Source organism: Bombus affinis, chromosome 5 (assembly GCF_024516045.1).
Source record: "Bombus affinis isolate iyBomAffi1 chromosome 5, iyBomAffi1.2, whole genome shotgun sequence".
Lineage (NCBI taxonomy): Eukaryota > Metazoa > Arthropoda > Insecta > Hymenoptera > Apidae > Bombus > Bombus affinis.
In genome coordinates, this window is record NC_066348.1 from 9,508,634 (window position 1) to 9,533,933 (window position 25,300).

At 29.9% G+C, this 25,300-nt stretch overlaps 1 protein-coding gene across 1 annotated transcript; it reads right to left on the reverse strand.

Moving 5' to 3' along the window:
* Nucleotides 1-1,080: 1,080 nt before the first annotated feature.
* Nucleotides 1,081-17,671, reverse strand: LOC126916344 (high mobility group protein DSP1-like). The gene is made up of 5 exons (XM_050722057.1): nt 15,093-17,671; nt 7,057-7,281; nt 3,376-3,539; nt 3,034-3,208; nt 1,081-2,866 (listed from the first exon to the last, which is right to left on the reverse strand). The coding sequence occupies exons 1-5, from the start codon at nt 15,786-15,788 to the stop codon at nt 2,756-2,758; spliced, it is 1,371 nt and encodes a 456-aa protein (XP_050578014.1). The 5' UTR covers nt 15,789-17,671; the 3' UTR covers nt 1,081-2,755.
* Nucleotides 17,672-25,300: the final 7,629 nt, after the last annotated feature.

Consider the following 25,300-nt stretch of genomic DNA (forward strand, 5'->3'; position numbering starts at 1 on the left):
TATATAAATTCCAGTAATTGCACTGCATTGTAACGTGTATTTGATTATATATATTTTTATTTATTTCTTAGATATATATGTATTTTAGATATAGATATGTATTTTATTTAGAATAATATACTAATGTTATGTACCTATAACAAAAACAAAATCCAATTATAATCCTAATTGTAGAATGAGCTGGAAAATTTTTATGTAATAATAATTGATATATTGCAATATAATAGCAAAATATTCATTTAGAATGCACTATATCACAATTATCAAGGACTAAACTTTTATATAGTGAATATTTTGTATTAATTGTATTGTATTGTATTGTATTGTATTGTATTGTAATTAAATGCAATGATAAATCTTGCAAACATTTCGTTCGCTAGTTTATTACAGTAAGATTATAAATCAAATAAATATTATTTATTACATTTATTAATGTTTTATGCACATCATTGAATCATAAATTATAGGTAAGAAATAATGAACTGTTCTAACAGATTATGAATGAAAAAATTTATATTATAGGTAACAATTATTCATCTATTATTAGGAATACTATATCAATGGTACATTTATAATCTATAGTAATACTTATATAAAATAATAGAAAATTATTTGAACCTACGAGATACATATAAAAAAGTACAGTAACATCCTTCTGCGTTGAAATATGTAATATGTATAATATGAAATAAGTTAACACATTACTTCCGATTTTAAGTTAACTTCTAATTCTGATGTAAATAGCACCAGCATAAACGTGTAAAATGCACATGTTCCATATTATAAGAAAGCAGCGTGAAAAATAATACTTTATATCATAAACAAATAGAGACTATACTTACTTTTATATAAATATATATATATATATATATATATATATAAATGTTAGTACTCTAAATCTAGTACTGCTTTGAGAATCCAATATTTCGGACATATACATGCTTAGAAACAGGTTCGGAGCAGTACCAGAAACATATTCACATATTTTTTTAAAAGTTTATTTATCCTAAGAGATATACAAAACAAACATTCTTTTGTAACTGTTATAATTCCCCTATAATAACACAGAAAATTCTGCCGTAATTTTCAATATCTGTTTTTATTAATTATCTCCATCAAATGGATACCTTTGTATCAGTACAATTCATTTTAACCAGCTATGTTAAAATTATGCACATCTGCAAATCAGTATTAAAATATTACAATTTCATATTTTACAGTATTCATCCTCTAGCTCCCTCTAGAACAGGTTTTGCTTATATAATCACACATTACATGATAATGTGCAGGGGAGATGAAAAGCTTTTACGTCAAAAAGTAGTGGTTACCTGCTGAGCCAAATCAAGGTGCAAGTCAGTCTGACTGTAAAGAAGCCTCTTGTATATTCATTTTGCATACCAATCTTGGCCACGAAATTCATATTTGCATTACTTAGCCTGCTTTTTTTGGTATGCTTCTTACACAGTTGACTCTAATCTCAATGATTAAATTCTGTACACACTAGGATCTAGGAATGTTAATATTACAAGAAACCACAATAATTTATTATAATACAGCCTGCTGTACACCAGATGACTCGAGGCAATACAAGACACGCCTTATCTTACTTTCTTAAACAATGAACGGAATCACATGATTCTGAGAGGATTTTAACGTATTCGTTTTATTAGGAAATGAATATGAGAGGGAGAATGACGATGGTAAGGGCAGGGACTACTTCAATTTGCTAAAACTCAAAGAATAATTTTACTTTAGTTTGTCTTCAACGACTGTCGCTAATTTCAATAAGAACAAAAATTCATTACTTTATACGATTATAAAAGATTTGAAATTATAATTATTACTAAGATAACATAAAAACGAAATTTTTATCAGTTATGTAAAATAAATCGAATCGCCTTGTTTTTACAAATAAGAATTAATTGTGTTTTATACGTTTTTCGTATTGTACTTTTTACAATACTACTGCTCCATGGCTGGGTTATCGGCCCAAATTTGATTTCACGAAGTTGCGAATTAAATATCTTGTTTCGATTTTGATCACTTATAAGCTATAAGGCTCAATCTCGTGGTTTAGAATACATCGTCTGTGGAAACTATCACATGTTGACGCAGATGTAGAATCGAAGTTGCATTAAAATATATACTTATCCTAATACTTACAACTATACGACACGTACTTAAATCAATTACATTCATACAAAGCAGCCCCATACCCCACCTGCGACAGATTTGATTTAAAGAAATATTCTGTACAAGGATATACAATAAGTCTTCTTACACTGGCAGCGAATGAACTGAACTGATAAATACCAAATTATTTCGAATGATACCGCCCAACTATGGAGCCGCCGTATCCAGTTTTACTTTATAGCTGCAACAGCTTTCAACATAGTCTGAACATAATGTCAACAATGATTGAGCCCCTGCGCCTTCCACCTGATAGAAAGTAGGGTCACCATATCTTTCCATTCTGCTATCCTACGCCATTTTACATGTTACTATCAATATGTTAAAATACAAATGTCATTCATACGATCTTCTTTCGCACCTCTCATACATACAATTTTAAAATAATTATTATAATCGCGGGTATTTAATTATTATTGTAAATAATCAGGGACTGGTGATTAGTTATTTGTTTTCCTAGTGGTGTAAGTACGCTCACGCTAAGATCAATGGTACGTACAGTAGGTGAGGTATGCTTTCAGGATCAAGGACACGGGGTGATAGATGAAATTTTGTCGTGCATCCGCTATTCATCATCTTCTTTATACTCTTCTTCACTGTCACTTTTTACAGTATTTGCTGGAACTCCTACTACAGGTGCACCATCTTTCATTTTCTTTTTGTACGCAGTCATTTCCTAAATAACAAAACATAATATATATCGAGTTCACATAAATCATTGCAAACATTATCAATATATTCGTACATACTGTAGATTAAATATAAGATATATTTAATATTTAATAATACAATACAGAATACCTAATAATTTGTTTGAATCATATATAATTATGTTATACATACTCTTTCATATCGAGCCTTATCCTTTTCCGCCATAGCCTCATATTTCGATTTGGTTTCAGGATCTGCATCTGACCACTTTTTACCAAGTTCCTTAGCAATATCACCTACACCAAACTCAGGATTTAGCATTTTCACCTTTCCACGTTCATCGTTACAGAACCAGAAAAAGGCAGATCTATTGAATAAAACGTAATATCATTATTACACGCGTACACATACACAAATTATGGTTTTATAAATATAAATGCAAATAATAATTAGAGATAATTAAAAATTATCTGAATATATTAATTGCGTTTTATTACATTATGAACATTAAGTAATTTCATCATATTTACTTACAGCGATCTTTTAGGAGCATTATGGTCTTTGATGTGTTTGCGTTTTTTGCCCCTGCCTTTACTTTCTCCTTTCGGTGGTGTATAATTTTGCATCTCTGCATCGTATCTCTTTTTATCTTTTTCAGCCATTTCGTGAAAACGCTTCTTTTCTTTATCTGACATTGTCTACAAACATGTAGTACATATTATGATTATAAGAAACATACTTGTGTGATACTAAATTTATAATTTACATAAAACAATTATAACTATAACACATTTACTGGTTTACACATTTATATATGTACGCAATAGTATAAAATGTAAATATAATTTGAATCATATATATAAAAGTGCAATAATTGTGAAAAGTATCAATAAAAATTAACAAGTGATTTATATTATGTATATAAATGTATATAAATTACTTAATATTTTGATTAATATTTTTTTAGTATTATTGAGGAAAATCAGAGATATTTAGTCCTTATAACTAAAAAATTAGAATGAACAGTAATAGATAATAATTATATTATTACACGTTGCAAATACTGACAGAACCTGAATATATTTTTATCGTCTTTGTTTGTATAATCATTTATGATGAGGTACGAGAATGGGATCATGCAGATGAACTTGGGATTAATCAAAGGAGAAGTGATTTTTATATATGGTTGAAAATATTTTTTGAATATATTTTTTTTCTACCTTAGATATGTTGTTACGTCTCAAAAGAATATGAACGACATATTTTATTAAAGAGGAAAAAAGCTAATATGGCGAGTAATTAAAATATTGTTAATTTGGAGAATACCTAATAATAAGTAGGCTACGAATGTTTATATATCCATGGAAGAATTGAAGATGCAAAAATGTATATAATATAATTATATATATGTAACCAGCCTTTTGCGCTCAAAAATATACTTGAAAACGAGATAGTTCGTGGAAGAACATTTAAAAATTTTACAGCTGCTGAGACCAACATTTTAGTAAGATAATGGGAGGTCAATGTCTTTAATCGTAAAGACCATCTGGTCTGTAATCTAAAAGAGGAGCGTGCAGAAAGTGTCTCTCCCTTTTCGAGGGGTAGGATGACCAGATGTTGGAGTAGCACCTGTTCAAAGTGACGTTGTTTCACATTTGCAAAACTTCTTCTACCGAAAAATATATCTGAACTTCTTAACGTACCGAAAAGTTTGCGATAAGTAATATATTACATGTTATTTTATAGATATTTATCAAACAGTAAGTAATCGTGACAGACATTACGTGAAAATATTTTCTAAAATGTAAATCAATTTCAAATTAATACATTTTATTCACTTGCAGCTTTCTAATCGTACTTTTATTATACACATTTTGCACAGTAGTTTTATAAGTATTATACAAAATATAAATAATTGGCAAAACAAAATTATTTCCTAATGGAAAATACAATTCGCATTTACGTGTTTTATAGTAATTCTAATAGTAATAATTCCGACCTGTATTTAACTCGTATTTAACTATACTTGTGTTAGACAAAATTCAAGGGAAAATTAATTTTAATCCAAAATTTGTCAAAAAGGCTAACAACCTTATTACCTGTTAGACTAACTACGAATTTTATAATATATTTTACAATGTTTTTAATGAATAAGAGAAAATTCAACTAAACGATTTAAAAATTAAAGGACAGCCATGTGATTGGCATATCATTAGTTCTATGATATGATGCATACTATACAATATAAGGGACGAACTCTAAGGAACAACGAGTCGTAAACCGGTCCCGTTTCTAATCAAGCTCATGACAAGATCCCAGAGAGTAGCAGATATATGATTAACCGTTAATCCGAAATATTCCTGATCTGTCCATTTTAAAATTACTTTCCTGACTAGAAGTTTACACAGACAAATATAATCAAGATTTAAGCGTAAGTATAATATTGATGGTGTATTATAAAAAAATGGTTTCATTAAAACATTTCAATACTTCGTATTATAAAAAAATAATTTCATCGAAATATTTCATTACTGTGTATCGATCAAACAGGAATTTTATTCATTGAAATCAACGTCTAACTACCTATAACATTTTTCATTCATAAAAGAAATACATATACTTATTTACAAAATATTTATATAAAATATTTTCCTACAAGAATTTTCCTTTATTAGTTAAGATATTTTTTAGTAACTTCATAAATAATTTCTTTTTTAAAGCTTGTACTATTATCAGTTTGTTGTAAAACTTCATGCACTCAAAATGATTCTGTGGGAGCTTGCCTTATGTATAAAAAGATACGGACAAGTTATCTTCAAAGAAATCAACGTATAGCAACTTCCAGATGAGGTCAGTTAACTGTAAATTACTACTTAAATTAGTTACACTTTTACTCCAGCGAACAACGCTAGGAATTATTATTATTTCCTGAAACATGTTTAACGAACTAATTATAGTTACTTATATCTTAAAACAGTGCAAAGAAGTTTCATTAGAAATATATATTCTAAATCCAATCAGAGTTTTTTTCGTTCGAAGTTTAGTATTATGCGCACTAACAAATATCATACTTTTATATCTTATGCATTCTTATTAATCTTGTTTAAATACGTTTGTGTTTCTTTATTGTATATTTATGTCGGCAAAATATGTCTATATAAAATATATTCTTCTGATATTTTGTTCCTATGTGTATTATTTTATTATATATCACAAAATATATATCATGCTCTTTATATTAATGTGAAAATCTCGATTTTATAAGCCACATTATTTAATTATAGAATTACATAAAATATGTAGAATTATACTGCTAGATATATATCTGGTAATTAAATCAGTTTCTGAAAATGTAACTTCCACAAAGACGTAAATGCTGTGAAGTTCGGAAATTATATTACATTTTACAATATGCAGAATAATGCAAAAATAATAGATTGTAACTAATGTAACTGTAATAATTATTACATTATAATTTATTAGCATTATTAGTCTTGTGTTAATATTATTATAATTAATGAACTAAACACATATTAATTATAACACACATGCTATTCTACAGTGAAAAATTTTGATAAATAATTCTAAAAATATAAATAAATGCACGACAATAATTTTTGCTTATATGTACATACTATTTTCATTGATTAAATCTTTCTGGTAAGTTTGTTGTCTGAATTTTGATCTTTTTTCCCTTATTTCTGTAAAACCCTTTATCTTGCTTAACCATAAATTTACTTCAGTTTTCTAAATTATCAAGCTTTAAATCAAACGAATATTATTTAAAACAAAAAACAATCTGTAAATTCTGGTTATTAACGATAAACTTTTTACATGAGCCTCTCAGAAACGAAACTAAACAACTTCATTTTTTATTAATTTCTTAATTTCATGATACACGATTAATTAATATTCAATCCTCACAGAACAAATGACTTAATTAATTAATAAAGTTTATTATGATGAAAAATAACATAAATAATGGTAAATTCTAAGATGAATTTGAAAAACTGTTTGTAACATCGTCACTTTTCTGTACTTTTCAATTTATAGAATTGGTCAACGTGTATTTCTGAAAGACTCATATATTTTATTCCCTATAAAATGTGTAACATGCTTTTATAATTTCATTATTATTAATTTGGAAGTAAAACGATAGAATTTTAATTATATCTCAAACAGATGAAGTTCTAGAAATATTTTAATGTCTCTTACCTTCCACCTCATTGCACACTTTTTAGAGAATTCTCGAAAGACAATCTTTTCCTCGGGGTGTTTCTTTTTATGTTCTTGACGACATGTTTGAACGAAGAACGCGTATGCGGTCATCCGTCCTCTTGGCTTCGAATCCTTTCCTCTCGGCATATTGTCTCGTTGTTGTAAACTCTGAGCGTTATTTTGCTGGAGATTATTCTGCTGCGGTAACTGCTGTATCTGGTGCTGCAATAAAAGAATCATTATTAAAAACACGGTGGTAATTATCAGTGTCCTCTTAACTCTCGTTTAACGAATATTTTAAAAAAGGAAGAATTCGCTAGCGTTTTATTTTTAACGCAAAACGAACGGACTAAAAAAATTGCTATTCTTCTTTTTCTCTTGCAGAAATTGATTAATTATCGTATCGAATTGGTAATGTAGATTGGCTCAAAGTTACAAGATTCGAGCCATCATATTTTGTGATGCGTACAATTCTCCTTTGTTTCACATTGTGATAAACTCTACTCTAAACATAATATACAGGTATGAATACTGTATTGGATTGCCAAATGTTTGAATAGACCAGAAGCCGCCTCTAAAGACGTGTTTTCTAGCGAATATTACTCAAATTAGCTTTGAAACTTCTTCGATACTCTCATCCAAAGCCAGAATCTGTCTGAATAATTGTTAAAAGATATCGAATAATTAGTCCATATCGAGACGTAGCTACATGTTAATTTAACCCATTACTACTATAACGTGCAATATATTGATAACGACCTTTTTATCTCTAATATACGAATTCGGAATCTAATAAAGGGATTCTGAAAAATAGTTTTTTTATTTCTAATCAGATTTTCTCCCTGCGTGCAAAGCATTGCTTCGTAGACGAAAATAATACCAGGCGCATAATAGTATTGCGTGCAGCTATGTTATAATTCTAGAAGCTAGCTGTTTAAAACACTATGTGTACAGGAAACAAAATTCCTTCATGACATAATATAATATATGATGATTGTATAATACATTGTATTAATAAGCATAATTGTTATGAATATCATTTCTAATATTTAATATATAATATACATATACATATAATCTTTTAATAAGTATATAAATAAGTTTCAAATATTAATTTATTGCGTGATGCCTAGCACTGTTATCTTCTTGTTAAAGATAACATTCACCAACCTTTTGTATATAATTTAAATAGTGTTTTGCAAGTCAATATTTTGTTCCAAGTTTATTAATGAAATATAATTCTCCCAGTGATAATATAAGTTAAAATAAATTATTCTAAATAATTTATTAATATCGTACAGTTATAGATAACAACGAATTGGCAACAGGCTAGTCGACAACTAAACAATTATTATCCTGTACTATTTATCGGATATTAAACAGTATAATATTATACTACTGTTAATATCATGCTGCATATTATTATTATAAGGTTACAGTATCTATTTTAAACTACAGTTTCATTGTGGTTGAAAATAGAAACAAAAATGCATCTAATGTGAGAATATCATAATTCATTTGATCATTATACTTATATGGAATATCTTGTAATGTATTTAATGTAATATACCTATCGACGAGTAAATTATTTTCCTCTCTCTGAGTATGAAACCCACAAAATATAGCAGAACAAATCTGTATGCATTCTCTATGAATAACAGTAAAAAAAAAAGAATTGTTCTAATAAAAATCATGCTTATATTATATTGTATGTCTTTTACAGTTTCCAGTAAAATGTGAATGATAAATGATAAAACAAAAAGATGAATGAAGAGTACTTAACTTTGCTATATGACATCACGATATACTAATTTCATTAGCGATGCGCATTATACGGAAAAGAGAATTATAATTTACATTGTGATAACAAAAAAATAAGTACTTTAGAAATATATTATCGAAACGAACGGCGTAGTACGAGAAAGTTAAAATTTTGCGAACATCGTTAGTGTTCGTAATGAACATTGATGTATGTACAAACTTCATTAAACGAGATCGTGTTTTCAGCATCAACTAAAATTACTTCTAGATTGCATGTTACTACGTGTACCCAACAAATATTTACATATACGATCAAACAGAAATTGATATCCCTCATTTGTTTAATATTAAAATTTAGTTCAATTATTTATCTAATTGACAGAAACTGCCGAAGAAAAAAGATGAAGACGATTTAGATAATAAAATGAAATACTGAACACAATTCATTGGATTTTCAAGAGAAGATTTCCTGAAAGAATGTACTCTAATTTAATTTAATTTAATATTATTAATATATTACTTTAAGTTTCGTTGATGTCGTATTTTAAATTTATATCGTATTAAAACTTATCAGTGAAAATTTTGGAGATTCTTTTTATGTGTACTGCATTTTAAATCTATGAACAAAATTTATATATCACTTACAGCGATATTTATATCAGTATATTACTAACATCTTTTTTGATATCTTAAAAACAATTTTGTATTTATGCCATGTATCTCACTACTATTGGTTATTACTTTTTTTTTTTTTCAAAAAAGCCTTATCTTTTTTTGCAAACTTTAAGGTCAATGTAGATATAAAATATTGATGTAGAAATAATGTATTTCATGTAGTTATTTACTCTTTTGCAAATTTATATCGACAAAAAATAAAATTCCGTATAATTAATAAATTAAGAGATAATAAATTGCAAGAATTTCTACACAAAGTTTTTAATGTTATGTTTTGTATATTTATAAATGGAGATCTCGTAAAATATCGAGCACAAATGATCAAGCAAAAATATTTTCTTTAAACATTCGTAAAAAGTATAATTTACTCAATGATAAGAATCCACTTTAAATTATAAAACCTTACTACTGAGATGTGTCTTTTAAACTCAAAACAAATTAATTCCAAAGCTGTTTATTTATTTAAATACGCTTAAATTATCTAACCAGTTAACAAATAACTTCTTTTTATTGTACCTTTGTGCACGTTATTTAATATGTTTTGGCGGAAACAAGTTAAATAAGTGTTCAATTATTTAAACGAAAGATTAAGAGATAATATGACAACTTGAAGAACAAATTTCACCAAAAGGATATGATTCTGAGGAAAACTAAAATTTAATTTATTTCTAATCTTTTTTAAATTCTAAAATTGCAATCAAATGTTCTAAGATTTCTGTAATGATAAAATATACGAACTAATATGCATTTCATGAATAATCATGCAATATGTATTCTTCATTGCTGCATTTCATTTCCTTTGCAAAAAAAGAAAGAAATAATATTCTGTAATCATGTTTAAGATAATTTGACAATTAACATACTAAAGAATGTCAAGATTCAATCAAAATGTTAAAAATGTAGCAATACTTTCATCTGCAATATCTGAAAAATAAGAATTCATTATATGTACATCATTTTGAACTCCAAAAATTATACCATATGTTATAAAGATTGAATTCCTCCTAACGCTACTACGTCACACTGGATCAATTTCGAAACAATCTGTGTTTTTCTGTTATTAAAAATATTCTCAAGTTTGAAAAAAATACGAAAGAATTGCTGCAGACATATATAAATTCTTGTTTCTTTTTATTGGTTGGAACAAGGATTACAATATAAAAATCCGAAGACCGCATCAGAGTTAAGAATAATATAAACCACTCGATCCACTATTCGAAACTTTATATTGCTATAACTAAAACACGTTGTCGAAGAATATAAGATCTTAACCGATCTCAGGAATTAATCAAACATTAAAAATAATGGAAATATTTTTCCATATTTAAACGTTCTTCAATGTATCTTCGTTGGAGATTAAGGAATCATTTATTACTGTTAATACCGGTTTCTCGTTTACCATACTGTTTTACGATGTTTGCAACTATCGTTTGCAGTTATAATATTTCAGTAAATCCTCCGTGTAATCACATTGGTACAATAGAAACATATTATGTAAAGATTTGATACATAAACCATTTTGAATCACTACATAAAGTTTCATCGAAAATTGATTACTGTTTCAAATTTATGTCCAAACATATCACCGAACAAATAGGTGGCATTTGAAATATCTCATAGCTCGAACTATTTTATTGATAAAATCGGAGCATCGTTTATTCCCTGATATCGAAAAGCGGTCAGAACAACTAAGAAGATCAACTCCTAAGTTTATTGTAAAGTAAAATTCAACGGAACGAAATTATAAGAAATTCCAAGATCCTAAATCCAATAGAGATATCTTTTGGAGTTTTAAAAATATATGTTTGTATACTTCATACATATATTTATATACAAAAAATATAAACAAAATAAATTTTATGTTCATTCTTTAAATTCTCTTTGAAATAACTTTTACTGTTTTGGTAAAATCTGCAACGTAGAAGTCGCAATATTTCTGGACGAATATCGTTTATTATTTTATGAGATGTACGCATAATCGAATCAATAGTTCCAATCTTTTCTTTTCGCAAAGAGAAAATTGCAAAGAAGGTTTTCTTGAATAATGATACATTCAACATTTTATCCAAGGAGAAAGAACGTAAGTTTATTTCCTCCATTTACCTCTATCACTGTAATCTTAAATTTTCGGACCACTTTCTGACTTTCTCTCCATCTGATAGATACAGAGACTTTAATCTTAACTTTCATTCGAGCTCTGCTTTTAATATTGCTCCAAATACGTTTTCAATGCTCCGCGATATTGAATGCTCTTTATTGGAATCTCGGGGAAAAAAAACACGGTATTTTTAAAGACAGACATTCTTAACCGACATTCTCTAACATTGCTATTCCGGAGCAATAAAAAGTTGTAGGGAAGTAATAATTTTACGTGTTTCATCAGTGACGTGTTAATAACTCATATTGTTAATATCGCGCGATTCTAGATTAATAAAGATTAGTGTGGAAGTAATAATTTCAAATTAATAAGTTTATGTGTTTCATATTTATTATAGTACAGTGTCTCATACCATATTTTTGAATAAAAGCATTTTTAACCATATCCCTTTCAAAATTATTTCAAGATAATCATTTCATGATTCAAACTAAGTGCTCTTAAGAAATATTGTAGCATGTATATTTACATTAAGTACAATGTAAGAAACCTATTCCTAGTGCATCACGTATGTAAGAGATTCAACAGTGACTTGTTGACATCTCGCTAAATCTTGTCATAGGACAACTTTACAATGTGTAAATATTTATACTGACACACGTTTATCATTGTACAGTCTATGCTTGTAACTCTACTGTTAAAATATACACAAAAGATGATATTATGATTTGAAACAGTCTGATTAACGTGTATTTTTTGCTTCCCAAACGTTAAATAATTCATAAACCGGCAATTAATTTTGCCGTTAAAAGATACGCAGTACAGATATCAAATTGTATTATTAAACACGTGCGGCTCAACTCTAATTAGACTAGAACATATACATAAATTAAAACTTGCTGAAATTAGGACAAAAATCAGACAATTATAGAACCAGTATATCCAATATCGTGGAGAAATAACTAAAAGTATTCGAAGGATTTTGTAATTTCTCGAAAATATTGGAATACCCAGATTCAATATTGCTAGTATTACTTTTATTTTTCGTTAGGGATTTATAATTTATATCCATCGCATATTATGTATTTATGCATTTATGTATTTTATATATGTATTATGTACGTGTTAGAATTTAATATGAAAGATCATATTAAAATATGAAACATAATCCTTCTGAAATTTTGAAGTATTCTGAAACTGTACAGGGTTGAAATAGAGTTTAATTTATCGTTAGAAGAACTGAAAAGCTGAATATTCTTGAATATTTTTCTGTAAATTTAACACGAACTTGTGTACAGGAAATGTAATAATATACTTGAATAACTGCAATCATAAAATCCAGTAAAATAGAAGATGAAGAACAGTATTCACGAAACAGAATTTTATACTTTTAACATCATTGAAAAGTAGAATTACTCTTTTGTGCTCAATCTTCGAACAACCAACACCAACTTTAGGAAATTCATGAGGAAAAAATGACTATAATTTCGTCATTTTATTTTATAAATAAAGCGGAAAATTGCCTAACTTTTATCGGAAAGAGTCTAAATTTCTTTTTTCCAATATAAATGAATAAAACACGAACCAACAATACGGAGATATGAATTTTATATTTGATTCACGAAATCAATTCCAATGCGAATATTTTTCAATATCGGACATACGATTGCTCGGAGCTTCTTTTACTTATTAATAATAAATATACGAATAAAGAAAACGACTAAAAAAGTTTTCAATCACTCAGAATCTCTGAAAAATAAAATTCTTCATTTCATATTTAATCAACGAAACCAATTAAAAAGAGGCGCCTCTTTGTACCAAAGAAATGACGCTGTGAATTAGAATTTTTCTCTATCTACTGACGATTAATACTTCAACCAGGACGATCAAAAACTAAACTTCAAATCGTCCAGAAAATCTTTGAAAAAATAGGAATTTTTAAATAGGTATTACGAAAAAGTATTCAAATATGGCCAAAATATTTCAAGTAATTAAAATATCTGACAAAAGTCCAATAAAATACAGTCATGAATAAATGAAGAAGGTCTAAAAAGAAGAAACATTTGAAAATTCTATAAAATAGAATTTTGTTGTGTTAAAATGAAAAAAGCAAACTAAGAACAAAATGATTTCTTATCAAAGGAACGTCGATCAATCGGAATTTCTATTTCCAATCGTGAATGCCTAAAACACTTCGATCAGAGGAATCGAAAAAAAAGAAGGGAACCGGCACGGCAAGAGCCGCTGTACGAACGTACGTACGAAGAAGGCCGCACGAAACCCGGAATCAATAGCGGACAACGGTCGGTGGGGCAAGAGACGCGAGTCAGGATGAAACGCAGACGGTAGTACGAAAGCAAGCACGATAGAATCAGTTATTAAGATTTTTTCAACGCAAATAGAGCCGAAAATTCATGATTAATTTGAGTCAATTATCATCGATCGTCGACATGTTTTATCAACTAATGAAATTTTTCTTAATGAAAATAGCGATTTATCGGTGATTTCAATAGAATATAAAAAATAAAGAATTAACAAGATAAAATAACGATTTTCAAGCGTATTGCCCTTGCTAATCCAATTGTTAGATATTTGAGATGAAGTATAAATCCATCTGATTATTTCCTGCTAAGTGCTTTTCCTTAATAACGTCGAGATAAACAGCTCGACGACATACCTACGGGTATAATGATTCAAAACGTCGTTCGTGTTAAAGTATAACCGTCACAATGACGACCATTTAAACTTTTACAGCCGCGACAAACAGAATAACAAGAGTTCAAAATTCTTAGAATTATTCTCGCATATTAAAGCATGTCTTTATGAAGATATTACACGGCTAAGGAGAAATTGACGTTCAGTCACGTGTTATCATAATTACTGTAATTATGCTCTTTACTCTTTCTCTTCGGTTCACAGACAGAATGAAATAGTGATGCTTGCCCAGCTAGTCGAAATCGATTTTCTTCTTTTCGTCAGTTCTTCTCAAAACAAAAGAGAGAAACTGTACAACTCGGATATTTGTTACAAGTATTATTCTATATCACTAAGCGTAAAACACTAGAAAAAAGTACTTTTCTTTTCAGTGTTTCGCATAGTTACTAACAAACCACTACTAGATTTTTCGCTTTATCTACGAAAAAAGAACAGAAAAAAGGTAGTTGAAGAACGAGATGCAACAGAAGTGCAACTTTTTGAAAGAAACCGCAACATATTTAATAAGTTAGAATGAGAGAGATGTTAAACCTATCGGTTAAAAAGCGATACAAAACTGATTGACAAGAAATATTAAAAGACCGTATATCTCAGCCGCTTTTCTTCCAAGTGCATAAAAGAATCCCGCGCAAATAGAAGTAAGCGAAAAATATATATATAAATGTATGTAAATGTAATGATGTATAGGGTGAAAAAAACAATAGAATATACTTGTATGAAATTAAAAAGCAGGCAATAACGAGAAAAAGAGGAAGCATAAAGGGGGTCGATCGTGGTCGCAACATACCGGGGACATAACGGGGGGCGTGGACGTTTGTGTGGTAATGGGCGAGAGGTGCTGCTGTTGTTGGCCCTGCAATTGCTGATGCAGGTTGTTCTGGCCGGCGTCCATAACTCCACCTGGGTACCACCACTGTACGCCAGGCGGTGGTGCGGAAGGTGTACCAGGTACACCTCCGCCTGTTCCGGGCCCCGTTCCTAATCTATAATCATAGCCTCCCCTCATGCAGGAGCCAACCGGCGTAGACGTTGAGACGGGATTCGACTGTGTGCCCGTGGTGGCTGGATTCTGAAAGCTGGAGGCCATCTTGTAGGAGAAAAGCTGCTGGGTAGCGGCAGCGGTACTCCTAACGATATCCTGATGATGCTGTTGCTGTGCTTGCTGTTGTTGCGTTAGCTGCTGCTGCTGTTGATTCATCAGGTGTTGATGTAAATTCTGCTGTTGTTGCTGTTGCTGCTGTTGTTGCTGTTGTTGTTCGGCAGATACGGCGTTTAAACCCGAAGGCCACCAGGCGGTACCACCGGAGGCATCCTCGCGGCTTCCTGGGCTCGCTGTGCCCCAGCCACCGGCAACGCGGTGGTGTTCCGACATATCGTACACGCGGACGGTCTGTCTGTCACTTCGGCCTCGTTTACCACAAACGGTACCACCAACCAAGGAAAAGAAGAGGATGCACGAAGAAATTACACGACACGCACTCATACACCACACATACGCTCCTCTGTCTCCCTCATACAGGACATGCACACATACGCACGCGAACGCTGTGCGCGCGCGCACGCACTCGCTCGCTTGCTCTCACACCACCGACAAAGTATACCTCTCTACATACACACACACATGTACGCACACGCACCCTCACATTCGTACGGGATCCTGTTCGTGACCGTCGTGTATCGCGCGACACGCACCGCACGCGCTACTGTGTTCTCACTGTCACACCACGTTTCTCTTGTCCAGCCGGCGCACTACACGATCACTACTAGTACTCCTGGTAGCACAAGCGGCTTCATACACGCTGCTTTTTCCACGACGATGTATAGAGGAGGTCCTCGTGAATACGAACGTTATACTTGGGATGCGGTCTACTCGACGCTACGCTCAACCGTTCGTTAGCTCCGTGAGTAGGTATGGCGAGTAGAGGAGGAGGGCGGGCGGGTGGGTAGGGGAGGGCGCTCTCTCTCCCCTTCTAGCTCTTTCTTTTTCCCTCTGTCTCCCCACCATCGACAGATACACTGCCGCGTCTCTCCGTCTCTCTTTTTCTCCCTCTTTCTCTTGCCGTCTCTTCTCTCTTCGCTCTCCTTCTCTTTCTCTCTTTCCCTTTTCTTCCCTCCCCTAAGTACTCATAGAGCCTTTCATTCGAGAGACACAACGTTTCTTTTCGAAGTCACCGATAATAATATTTAATAATAAAAATGTATCTTCGTTCATTTATGCGTGCACTATCGTTCCCCTTACGAAAAATACATAGTATATATATATTACATATATATATATATATCTATATTGCCCTTTTCTTCCCTCGAAAACGTGACGGCCTCTTCTCTCTACTTGCTCGTACACACGGTGCTAATTACGCACTCTATGCGACACCACGCTCGCATAGAGACGCAATGCTTCTTTTACGTGTATATACACACCGACGTTGGCTGTTGCACAGTAGTAGTGGAACGCGTAATAGCTTTTTCACATGGAGAAGCTTACGCGCGGATTGCTTCTCTCGCCACCGACTCTACACGCGATGCCGCACACACAGAGGGCGAACCTGGCGAGGACGGGCTGGCTGGACGCTTGTATATTCTCTCTTTCTCTTTCTCCAACCCGATCCCCTTCCACACCGACCCGAAGTCTCACTCACTACTTGTCTGTTTGTCTCTTTCTCTGCGTTCCTCTGTCTTTTTTCCACTTGCACGAGCTTAGCCTTCCTTCCAGCGGACGCCGGCGAACTCGTACAGCGTTGCCAAGCCACGCTTTCACCCGCCCGCTCACAAAGGAAAACCCGAGTACGCCGACCAATCGAACTACATTTCAGCAGTGGTGGGGATGGCGGGAGTCTACCACTACTGACATCGAGGCAACGTCGCTTTCTCTCTTCCGTTCGTAGAGAATTCGAGAGCCATGGCTCGTAGTCCCCGGTAAGGTAGAGGGGCAAACGACTGCAAACCCTTCTCTACCCTTGAAACTCGAGGTCAACTTTTAGGCAGAGAAAGAGAGCGAAAGGGAGAGGAAGACACACCAACTCTGACTTGTCGCCGTGCGCTCTTTCTTCTCGCGCCTTTTTTTACCCTTCTTAGTTTCGTTACACTGCTACGGTCACTGGAATTTGCTCCACATTGGTACTTCCTGCTTTTCGCGCACCCTTTTTCCTGCGTGTCAAGTCGGCTTTACCGACCGAAGAACTCTCACTTCGTGTCACTTGTCAGTCGATACGGAAGAACTTTTTAAAATTTCCAAGAAAACAAAACGCGGATCATCTTATACAATTTTCTTAGATTTAATGAAATTATGCTTTCCTTTAGTATATCCATCTCTTTAAAGGCATGAAATATGCACATTATATGTATATGAATGTAATAGTTTATTAATATCGAAGCACCCTCGTTGTTTAATAAATCAATGTTAAGTTGTACATTTTCTGCTACAAATTCGTTAAGTTTTATAAAATGTACCGAATTTAAAAATTTTACATATTTCTCAAAATTCGGTGGAAAATTGAAAAGTTTAAATATGTATACTTTCTCGTTCGTCTTCGTAAGATAAAATGCAATAAATATTACTCCTAACAATTTCTGGAACCATGCTTTATACTAACAAATCATGTTTCTATAGAAACATAATTAACTTTTAATGATTAGGATAATAAGTAAATCTTTCAGTGGGTTAATTATCCTCCTTTCATTATTTAAAATAGTATTTCAAAAAGTATGGTTACAACGTTTTATATATATACTGAACTTATTCAAAGGGAACACAAACTGTCATGCCACATATGGAATGCAATTCCTAGCATATATGTACTCTATAAACTCGTACCCCATAGCCAACGCATACCCCGTAATTTCTAGCTGTTATCAGAAGAAAGATCAAATCTATTAATATGGAAACGTATCGTGGGAACGATCGCCGTGCAACGTTGTTAAACGGCGAACCTGAACCTCCACGAGAAATTTCTAACGCGTAAGGAGCAACGTGAAATTGCGCAAGCTTTTGGAATTCCGATTTTTTAAAATTGCGCACAGACAAGACAAAATGAAAATGTATATCATAGGATTTGTACGTCGGGCTTCCTTTCTTCCCACTCAACCCCCAATCAAGAGGCGGGTGAGTCGGAGGTAACCCGGCAAATCGAGAGAGAGAGGAGAAGAGAACCGGGTCCGGGTCAATAAGACGCATGAGCAAGTGAAACAGAGATGGAACGAGAGAGAGAAACCGAAGGAGCGAGCGAGCAAACAGGCACGTTGGAGAAACAGAGAGAAAGAGAGACCGCGCATTCCCAGGGCTAGGCAACGTAACGAACGAACGAACGAACGAATGCAAGAAGGGGCACGGTGAACAAGGGAAATGGTGGAATGGCAAGAAAAAGAGAGGCACCGATGACGAAAGGAAGGAGAAAGAGAGAGGGAAAAAGAAACATACGATGAAAGAGAAAAGGCACAGCAGGCAACGAGAGTCCTGGCTTCAAATTCTCGACTCGTGTTGGTACCGCGATGTTCGTTCGAGCGAAGCGAGCCGATTCCGTCCGAAACGAACCGATCTCTCTCGATTCCGTCAGTGTGAAAAAGTAACCGAATAATTTTACGACAAGACGTCGAAATTAGAAAATAGTAATAGATTTTACGAATTTATATAGATCCTGCAAAATACGCTTTATGTAACTTTAATGATAAATTTAAGAAAATTTATGAAAAAGATTTTTCGATGATTTCAAGAAAATGTAAAGAATAGTAAATACATATGTAGAATTGTTTATCTATTTGGGACTATAATATCTTTTAAAGTAGAGATAAAATAAGAGAAATATTATTATATATATATCTGAGAATTATGAAAACAGATGTACACATTCTACGTATACATACAAATAAACGTGTGTAATTCACTGAGTTCACATTAGTATTTCAGTTTAAGTAGCTACCAAAATATGTGTAGACCTATAAGTACTATGATTGGAACTAAAATAAAAAAGATTATAACAGTTGTCGATGAAAAACTTTCAATAAAAGATAGAATATGTTATATCGGAGGATGTACAATCTTTTCTTTAAAATTCCAAATTAAATTTTTCAATACATAATTTTCAAAACATGCAATAATTTTATCAAAAAATGATATGCATCCACGTTTTAAATAAAATTAAATAAACTAATAAATAAGAGCTAAAGCAGGCTGATTTTGAATTTTTTACATATTTAAAATAATAATAAATATAAATAATCATGCATTTCCATCAATATATTTATATAAACGTACAAAATATGTAAATAATAGAATATTAATATTTATAATAATAGAATATTAATAGTAATATTTCTTAAATATATCTTAAGCTAAATTAACTGAAATAATTAAATTAAATCATTGTTTATAAATGTCTACTCTCCAATCAAAAAATAAAATGAAAAATTAACAAGTGACTAACTAAAATTAAAAATACATCCCTCTTTGTTTTTTTCGTTGCTTTAAATTTGACAAGTTTGTCAAAAATTTGGAACACAAGTAAAATGATCTTGCTATTTTGATACTACTTGTTGACCAATTCTGTCGATAAAAATTATGTCATTCTGTTGAAAGCATTTTTACGTTTATTCGTGTATGTCACGACTTTTAAGCATACAATGCGAAATTTTAATGTACGGCGTAAGAAAAGGAACATGATATATCTATTATGGACCAATGCCAAACGCGTGTATGTATATATGTACATACTTCATACCATGTACATTTAAGAGTGTTATATTTGCATTTATTCGATGCACCTGTATAAGTATAAAGAAACAATGTGAAATACTTAATATCCTTTTTCGCGTAAATGTATATGTTTTCTCATACATATAAGCGAATTTATGCACATATGTCTGTATAACGTTCTCCTGTTTTTTCTTGACATCGAATAAATGGTAATTGCGAGCTACACGTACATATATAACGTTGAACGTGCCTGTCAGTATTACGCAAGATCACTTTCAATTTTATTATTCCTATATTTGAAACTGCTCTTGCGTTTCGTTATAATTCAAGTGGAATATTTTTACGCAGGGACCTAAATCCCTAACGTTATAAATTATAAAAAGAATTGTTTAAAAAGTTAAAGTTAGTTTTAAAAGTTAAAAGTTAACAAGTGAAAAAAATATAATATTAATTCTATAAAATAGTACTATCAATTATATGCTTTCTATAATATCTACTCAGTATTTCGTGACTACAATATCTAAATAATTTAAAAGCTATACATATACATATTTTTTAAATCACGAAGGTTTATAGATGGTGGCAACACAGAGAAAACATTTCAAAATAGTTATGCAACAATACTATGTTATGCTCTTCAGCTGAAGTTAATTTCATACTTTTAGATGTTTATCTTCAAGATATTCACGTAACATTAGATAGTATGGAACATTTCAAAATATATATAATATAATATGAACTTTTTATATAGCAAATGAAATAATATTTTTTAAATATTCTTTACCCAAAACTCTTAGACAAAAAATGTTATTTTCTATTTAATAACGAGTTTACTAATCGCGAGCCTAGAAGAAGTCATAAATACAATTTAATCCGTAAATAAAGAATAGAAGTTAATAACCACTGAATATAAACATACTTAATATAAGAAATGAAATACAATGAAATATAGATAAAAAAGCTTAAATAATAGGTTAAGAGATTTTTACAGCGAATTTTATATGTTATATCAATTTGATTTATGATTCATATAAAAGATTCAGAAATAAATATTTAGAATGTGTAAATATTGACGTTGTATCGTATATTATATAGGATGAGTCGTCACCTAACTCAACCACTTCAAATTATTCATGAAGTTGTGTATTATATATAAAAAAAATATTTTAAACAAAAATTAAATGGTTTCGGAAATAACTTGGTGTTATTAGTATTTTTGTAAATAAACATATTAAAGAACATTAAAGAACATTAAAGGACATTAAAGAACAAAGTTTAATTGGAATAGAATCATGTAAATATTCTTTAATCTATTAATTCATGTATCTAATCCAATCTATGTATCTTGCCATTTCCTCTAAAAAAGATTAAGCTACTTATATTTAAAAATAATTATTTCAGCTGATATTTTTATTTCAATCCTGTGAAGTGATCCTCATAGTACAACGTTTACTTTCTTAAAGTTAATATTCAGAAGTACGATTTTTAACTTGAATTCAGAGATTTATTGACCTTTAAAATGAATGTTTAGTACTTCTTTAAAAATCTGTTGATCTGTCGGAAAAATCTGTTTCAAGTCGTTAAAAGTAGTATATATTTATTGTTTCTTACGACCTTCGTTTCTCAAACAACTTTATAAAAAATCTGATAGTGTCAAAAAAATATTTATTCTAGTAATCTCGGTGGAACTTCAATATATCGACATTATCCAATCAATAATTAGTTTAAATTTAATTATATTCATTGATTACGTGTTATCTGAAGTCTTTTTCGAAATTGAATACCATATCGCAATATTGAAGTAAAATTATATCTCTTGAACTAATAGATATTTAGTACAAATAGTTCAATATCTGTTTATAAGAAATTATGAGTTGCATCGACTAATATATTAAAAAATCCTATATTTCCAAACATATATCCTCTGCACATTCACGTATAAAAGAACTGTGTATATAATATCAAATCATATTTCTTTCAATTTTTATGTGAAACATTTTCCTATACAACAAACGATTTAAGAGTAACTTTTAATAGTCGAGTTCAATTTAAATATCCTATATATTGTGGGATAACGTATACAATTTTATATTTGGCATAATTCTTAATAAGTTATATAATAATTTTCCATAATTTCTAAAAAATATCATTGCACATAGTTCACATAATTTTTAAATGTTAATCATTATTATAAATTTCGATTGTATTCGTAATAATACCTATAAATGCAACAATTTTCAGAAATCATGTTATTCGAAATTGTATGTATCGTATATATTAAGTTTTTAATCAAATCATACTCAACGACTGCAGTATATCAATATATCGTATTACACAAGTATAATTTTTCTTGCTACGATTTTAATCAGTACATATTCAACATTGTTATCATACGTATTCATATGAATATGAAATACTACTAATCAAAATAAGATCTTTGTAAATATAAAACTATTATTGGAAAATCTAAAATATTTCAATATTAATAAGGAAGTATATCATTAATTTAATAAGGAAAACGATTGAAAAATATAATATACGAATTAAAGATATCTGTATTTAATTCCAAATTACTTAAGTAAAACTGTTGTAAGTAAAATTCTGTGAAGCATTATTTAAAATAATATTTCAGTATATTTAGTTCTGACTATAATAATTTTTATTTTAACTTGGTTTGATTTATAAGTAGAGTGAAATGTACGTTTTCTGTGAATAAATATTAATGCAATTACTTCAAAATTTAATACTTTAAAATTTGTAAATATTTTTGGGTATAGATAATTATAGGAGAAAGTTTATTTCAATGCTGTTCATCCTCAGGTAAACGTTTTGACGACATAAAGGTAGGGTTCAATTAGTTCTAGCAATTACCGTAAAATTTTTCTAACTTCGCATACCTGACTTCGATAATACATTGGAATTGCCTAAATAAAAACTGGTCAAGCAGGTAACCAGAAAAACGTGAAATCGGTGTAAAAAAAGAAACTGTAAACAAATATTTACATATTCCTATGTATAGTATTTGTTCCAAAATAAATATAACTTCGATAGAAAATTCTTCTCTGGAAATAAATAATTTTCTTTCAAAATTAACAAATCAACAGCATCCTTATTATTAGAATTTTATTATTCATATTTCTGTGAAACATACTCTATATAATGTAATAATCAATTGTATAATTCTAAATTATTGTGTCAACTATTTCTATAACGCAACTACTCTTCTCTATATTAGGAAATTAAATAGTGAATTATATATAATTCAAGTTATTGATGTTGTAAGTGGTTTCATTAGAAATATTTTTAAATACAAGCGACTATGAAAATATATAAAATATTATCAGCGAATAATTGATTTTTCTGTTAAAAATTTTTTACTGCAGAATGATAATGCTCCGGAACGGTTAAAATATTAAGTTACTTTAAAACTACAATCTTCGAACAGATGTACACCATCAATTAGGAAGTATCAGGAACTCTTATGTGGGTCAATGGTCCACGAGAATATGAAAGTATGTCTTATAGCAGTATAATAATTACGATGTAGCAAAGATAGTGTGTTTCGAAACAGCAAAATTTATTGACATGAAGTACGTAAAATTTATCGACTCGTTAAAAAAAGAAATAATAAAATGAACCTTCCCTATATTTTTATTTGTTCTAAATATTTGTTCTTGAACATTACACAAATAAACAAAACATGTTATAGTTTCTGATTGTAGTATATAGAATTGTTTTAAATGTTCATATCTAGGAACTGAAAATTATGTTTTACTAGTTTTTATATAAGATGCTCCTATTCAAATGAAAGGATTAACCTTTTCAAGATAGAGATTTATTTGACGTCATAAGAATGCATGTAGAATAAAAGTTTCTTATCTGTTTAGAACATTTTTATACAATTGACTAGACTCGAATATCTTCGATTCTTCCAAACAAGAAAAATTATCTGCCTTTCCGAAAAATGCAAGACTATAAATATTCTATAAGTAAAATTTCTAATTGTAAAGTGAGATGTACATAATCATGAATGTTGTATTTAGTAAGTTTTTGAAATAAATACCACATATTATTAAAATACACCTACATAAATGTAAACGGAAAACAAAAGATAACAATATTTCATCTACAACGCTCTCGTAAATTAAGTTTTTTATTCGATATAATTAAATAAATAATTTAAATAAAATACTATAAAATAATAATATAAAATAACAAATAATAATTAATAATATAATAGAATAAATAATTAAATAAATTAGTCCAAAGCTCTATGTCCAACTGCTATTACTACTCCTCTAAAATCTATTTTTAAATTCAAAATCATGCTATTACCTTACTGGTCATGTAAATTCTTTAATGTTTATACTTTGTTTTTATTTTTACTCTCATACAACATATAACATAACTGTTTAATTTGATAACACTTTGTTTTGCACAAAATTTTATGTAAAATTTATATAACTTTAACCACGTAAGCAGGGTATAAATAGCAGCCACACAGAAGTTTTATAGCATATAAACATTGGTTAAATGTTGATACTCGATAATCGATTATTAATACACGTAACATGTAGAGATACCCTGTCGCGGAGTAATACTTTATATCACACAGACATCGTATAAGTATAAGAAAATAATAGAATAACAACGATAAAATTAAATATATAAAATCAAACTGTCATATATAGTAAACTAATAATTTTCACTATTTCTTATTTCATAATAGAATCCTAAAAATAAACTGAATAATGCATTTTTGTTTATACTATCTAATTTGATCTAAAAACACTATCCATTTTAAAAAAATGATATAAGATAATTCTCTAACGTCATTTATCAGAAATGTAATTGTAGCAACATCATAATTAATAAATAAACGAATTATATAATATTAAATAACTACTGAAGAACGTTATGGAAAATTCTGAACTCTGAAGATCAATCAAAATATATTTTGAACTTATTCTTAATTCCTAAAAAACAATTTTGTGAATTATTTTTTACTATGTCTAGAAACATACTGTCTATATATACATATATGTATATATATTTGTTTATTAAAAAAATTATTAATAATATAAATTAATGACATTAATAAATTATTATTAATTTATATCAATATATACATACATATATATATATATATATATACATATTTGTATCAATTACTGAAATATTCAATTACTTTTCGTGGTTGTAGCTTATATTATGTTGAATTATAATATTGAAACTTTCTCAACTTCGCGCACATATTTCATTTTTATATGCATATAAATTCTTTTTTTGTAAGCAATACAGATAAA

Excerpts from the sequence above, each read along its gene's own strand:
- LOC126916344 (XM_050722057.1), bottom strand. The coding sequence starts at position 15,788 with ATGAGTGCGTGTCGTGTAATTTCTTCGTGCATCCTCTTCTTTTCCTTG. Across the intron at positions 7,282-15,092 it reads CGCCCCCCGTTATGTCCCCG|CACCAGATACAGCAGTTACC; the intron begins GTATGTTGCGAC and ends CTTTTATTGCAG. Across the intron at positions 2,867-3,033 it reads ATAAGGCTCGATATGAAAGA|GAAATGACTGCGTACAAAAA; the intron begins GTATGTATAACA and ends TTTGTTATTTAG.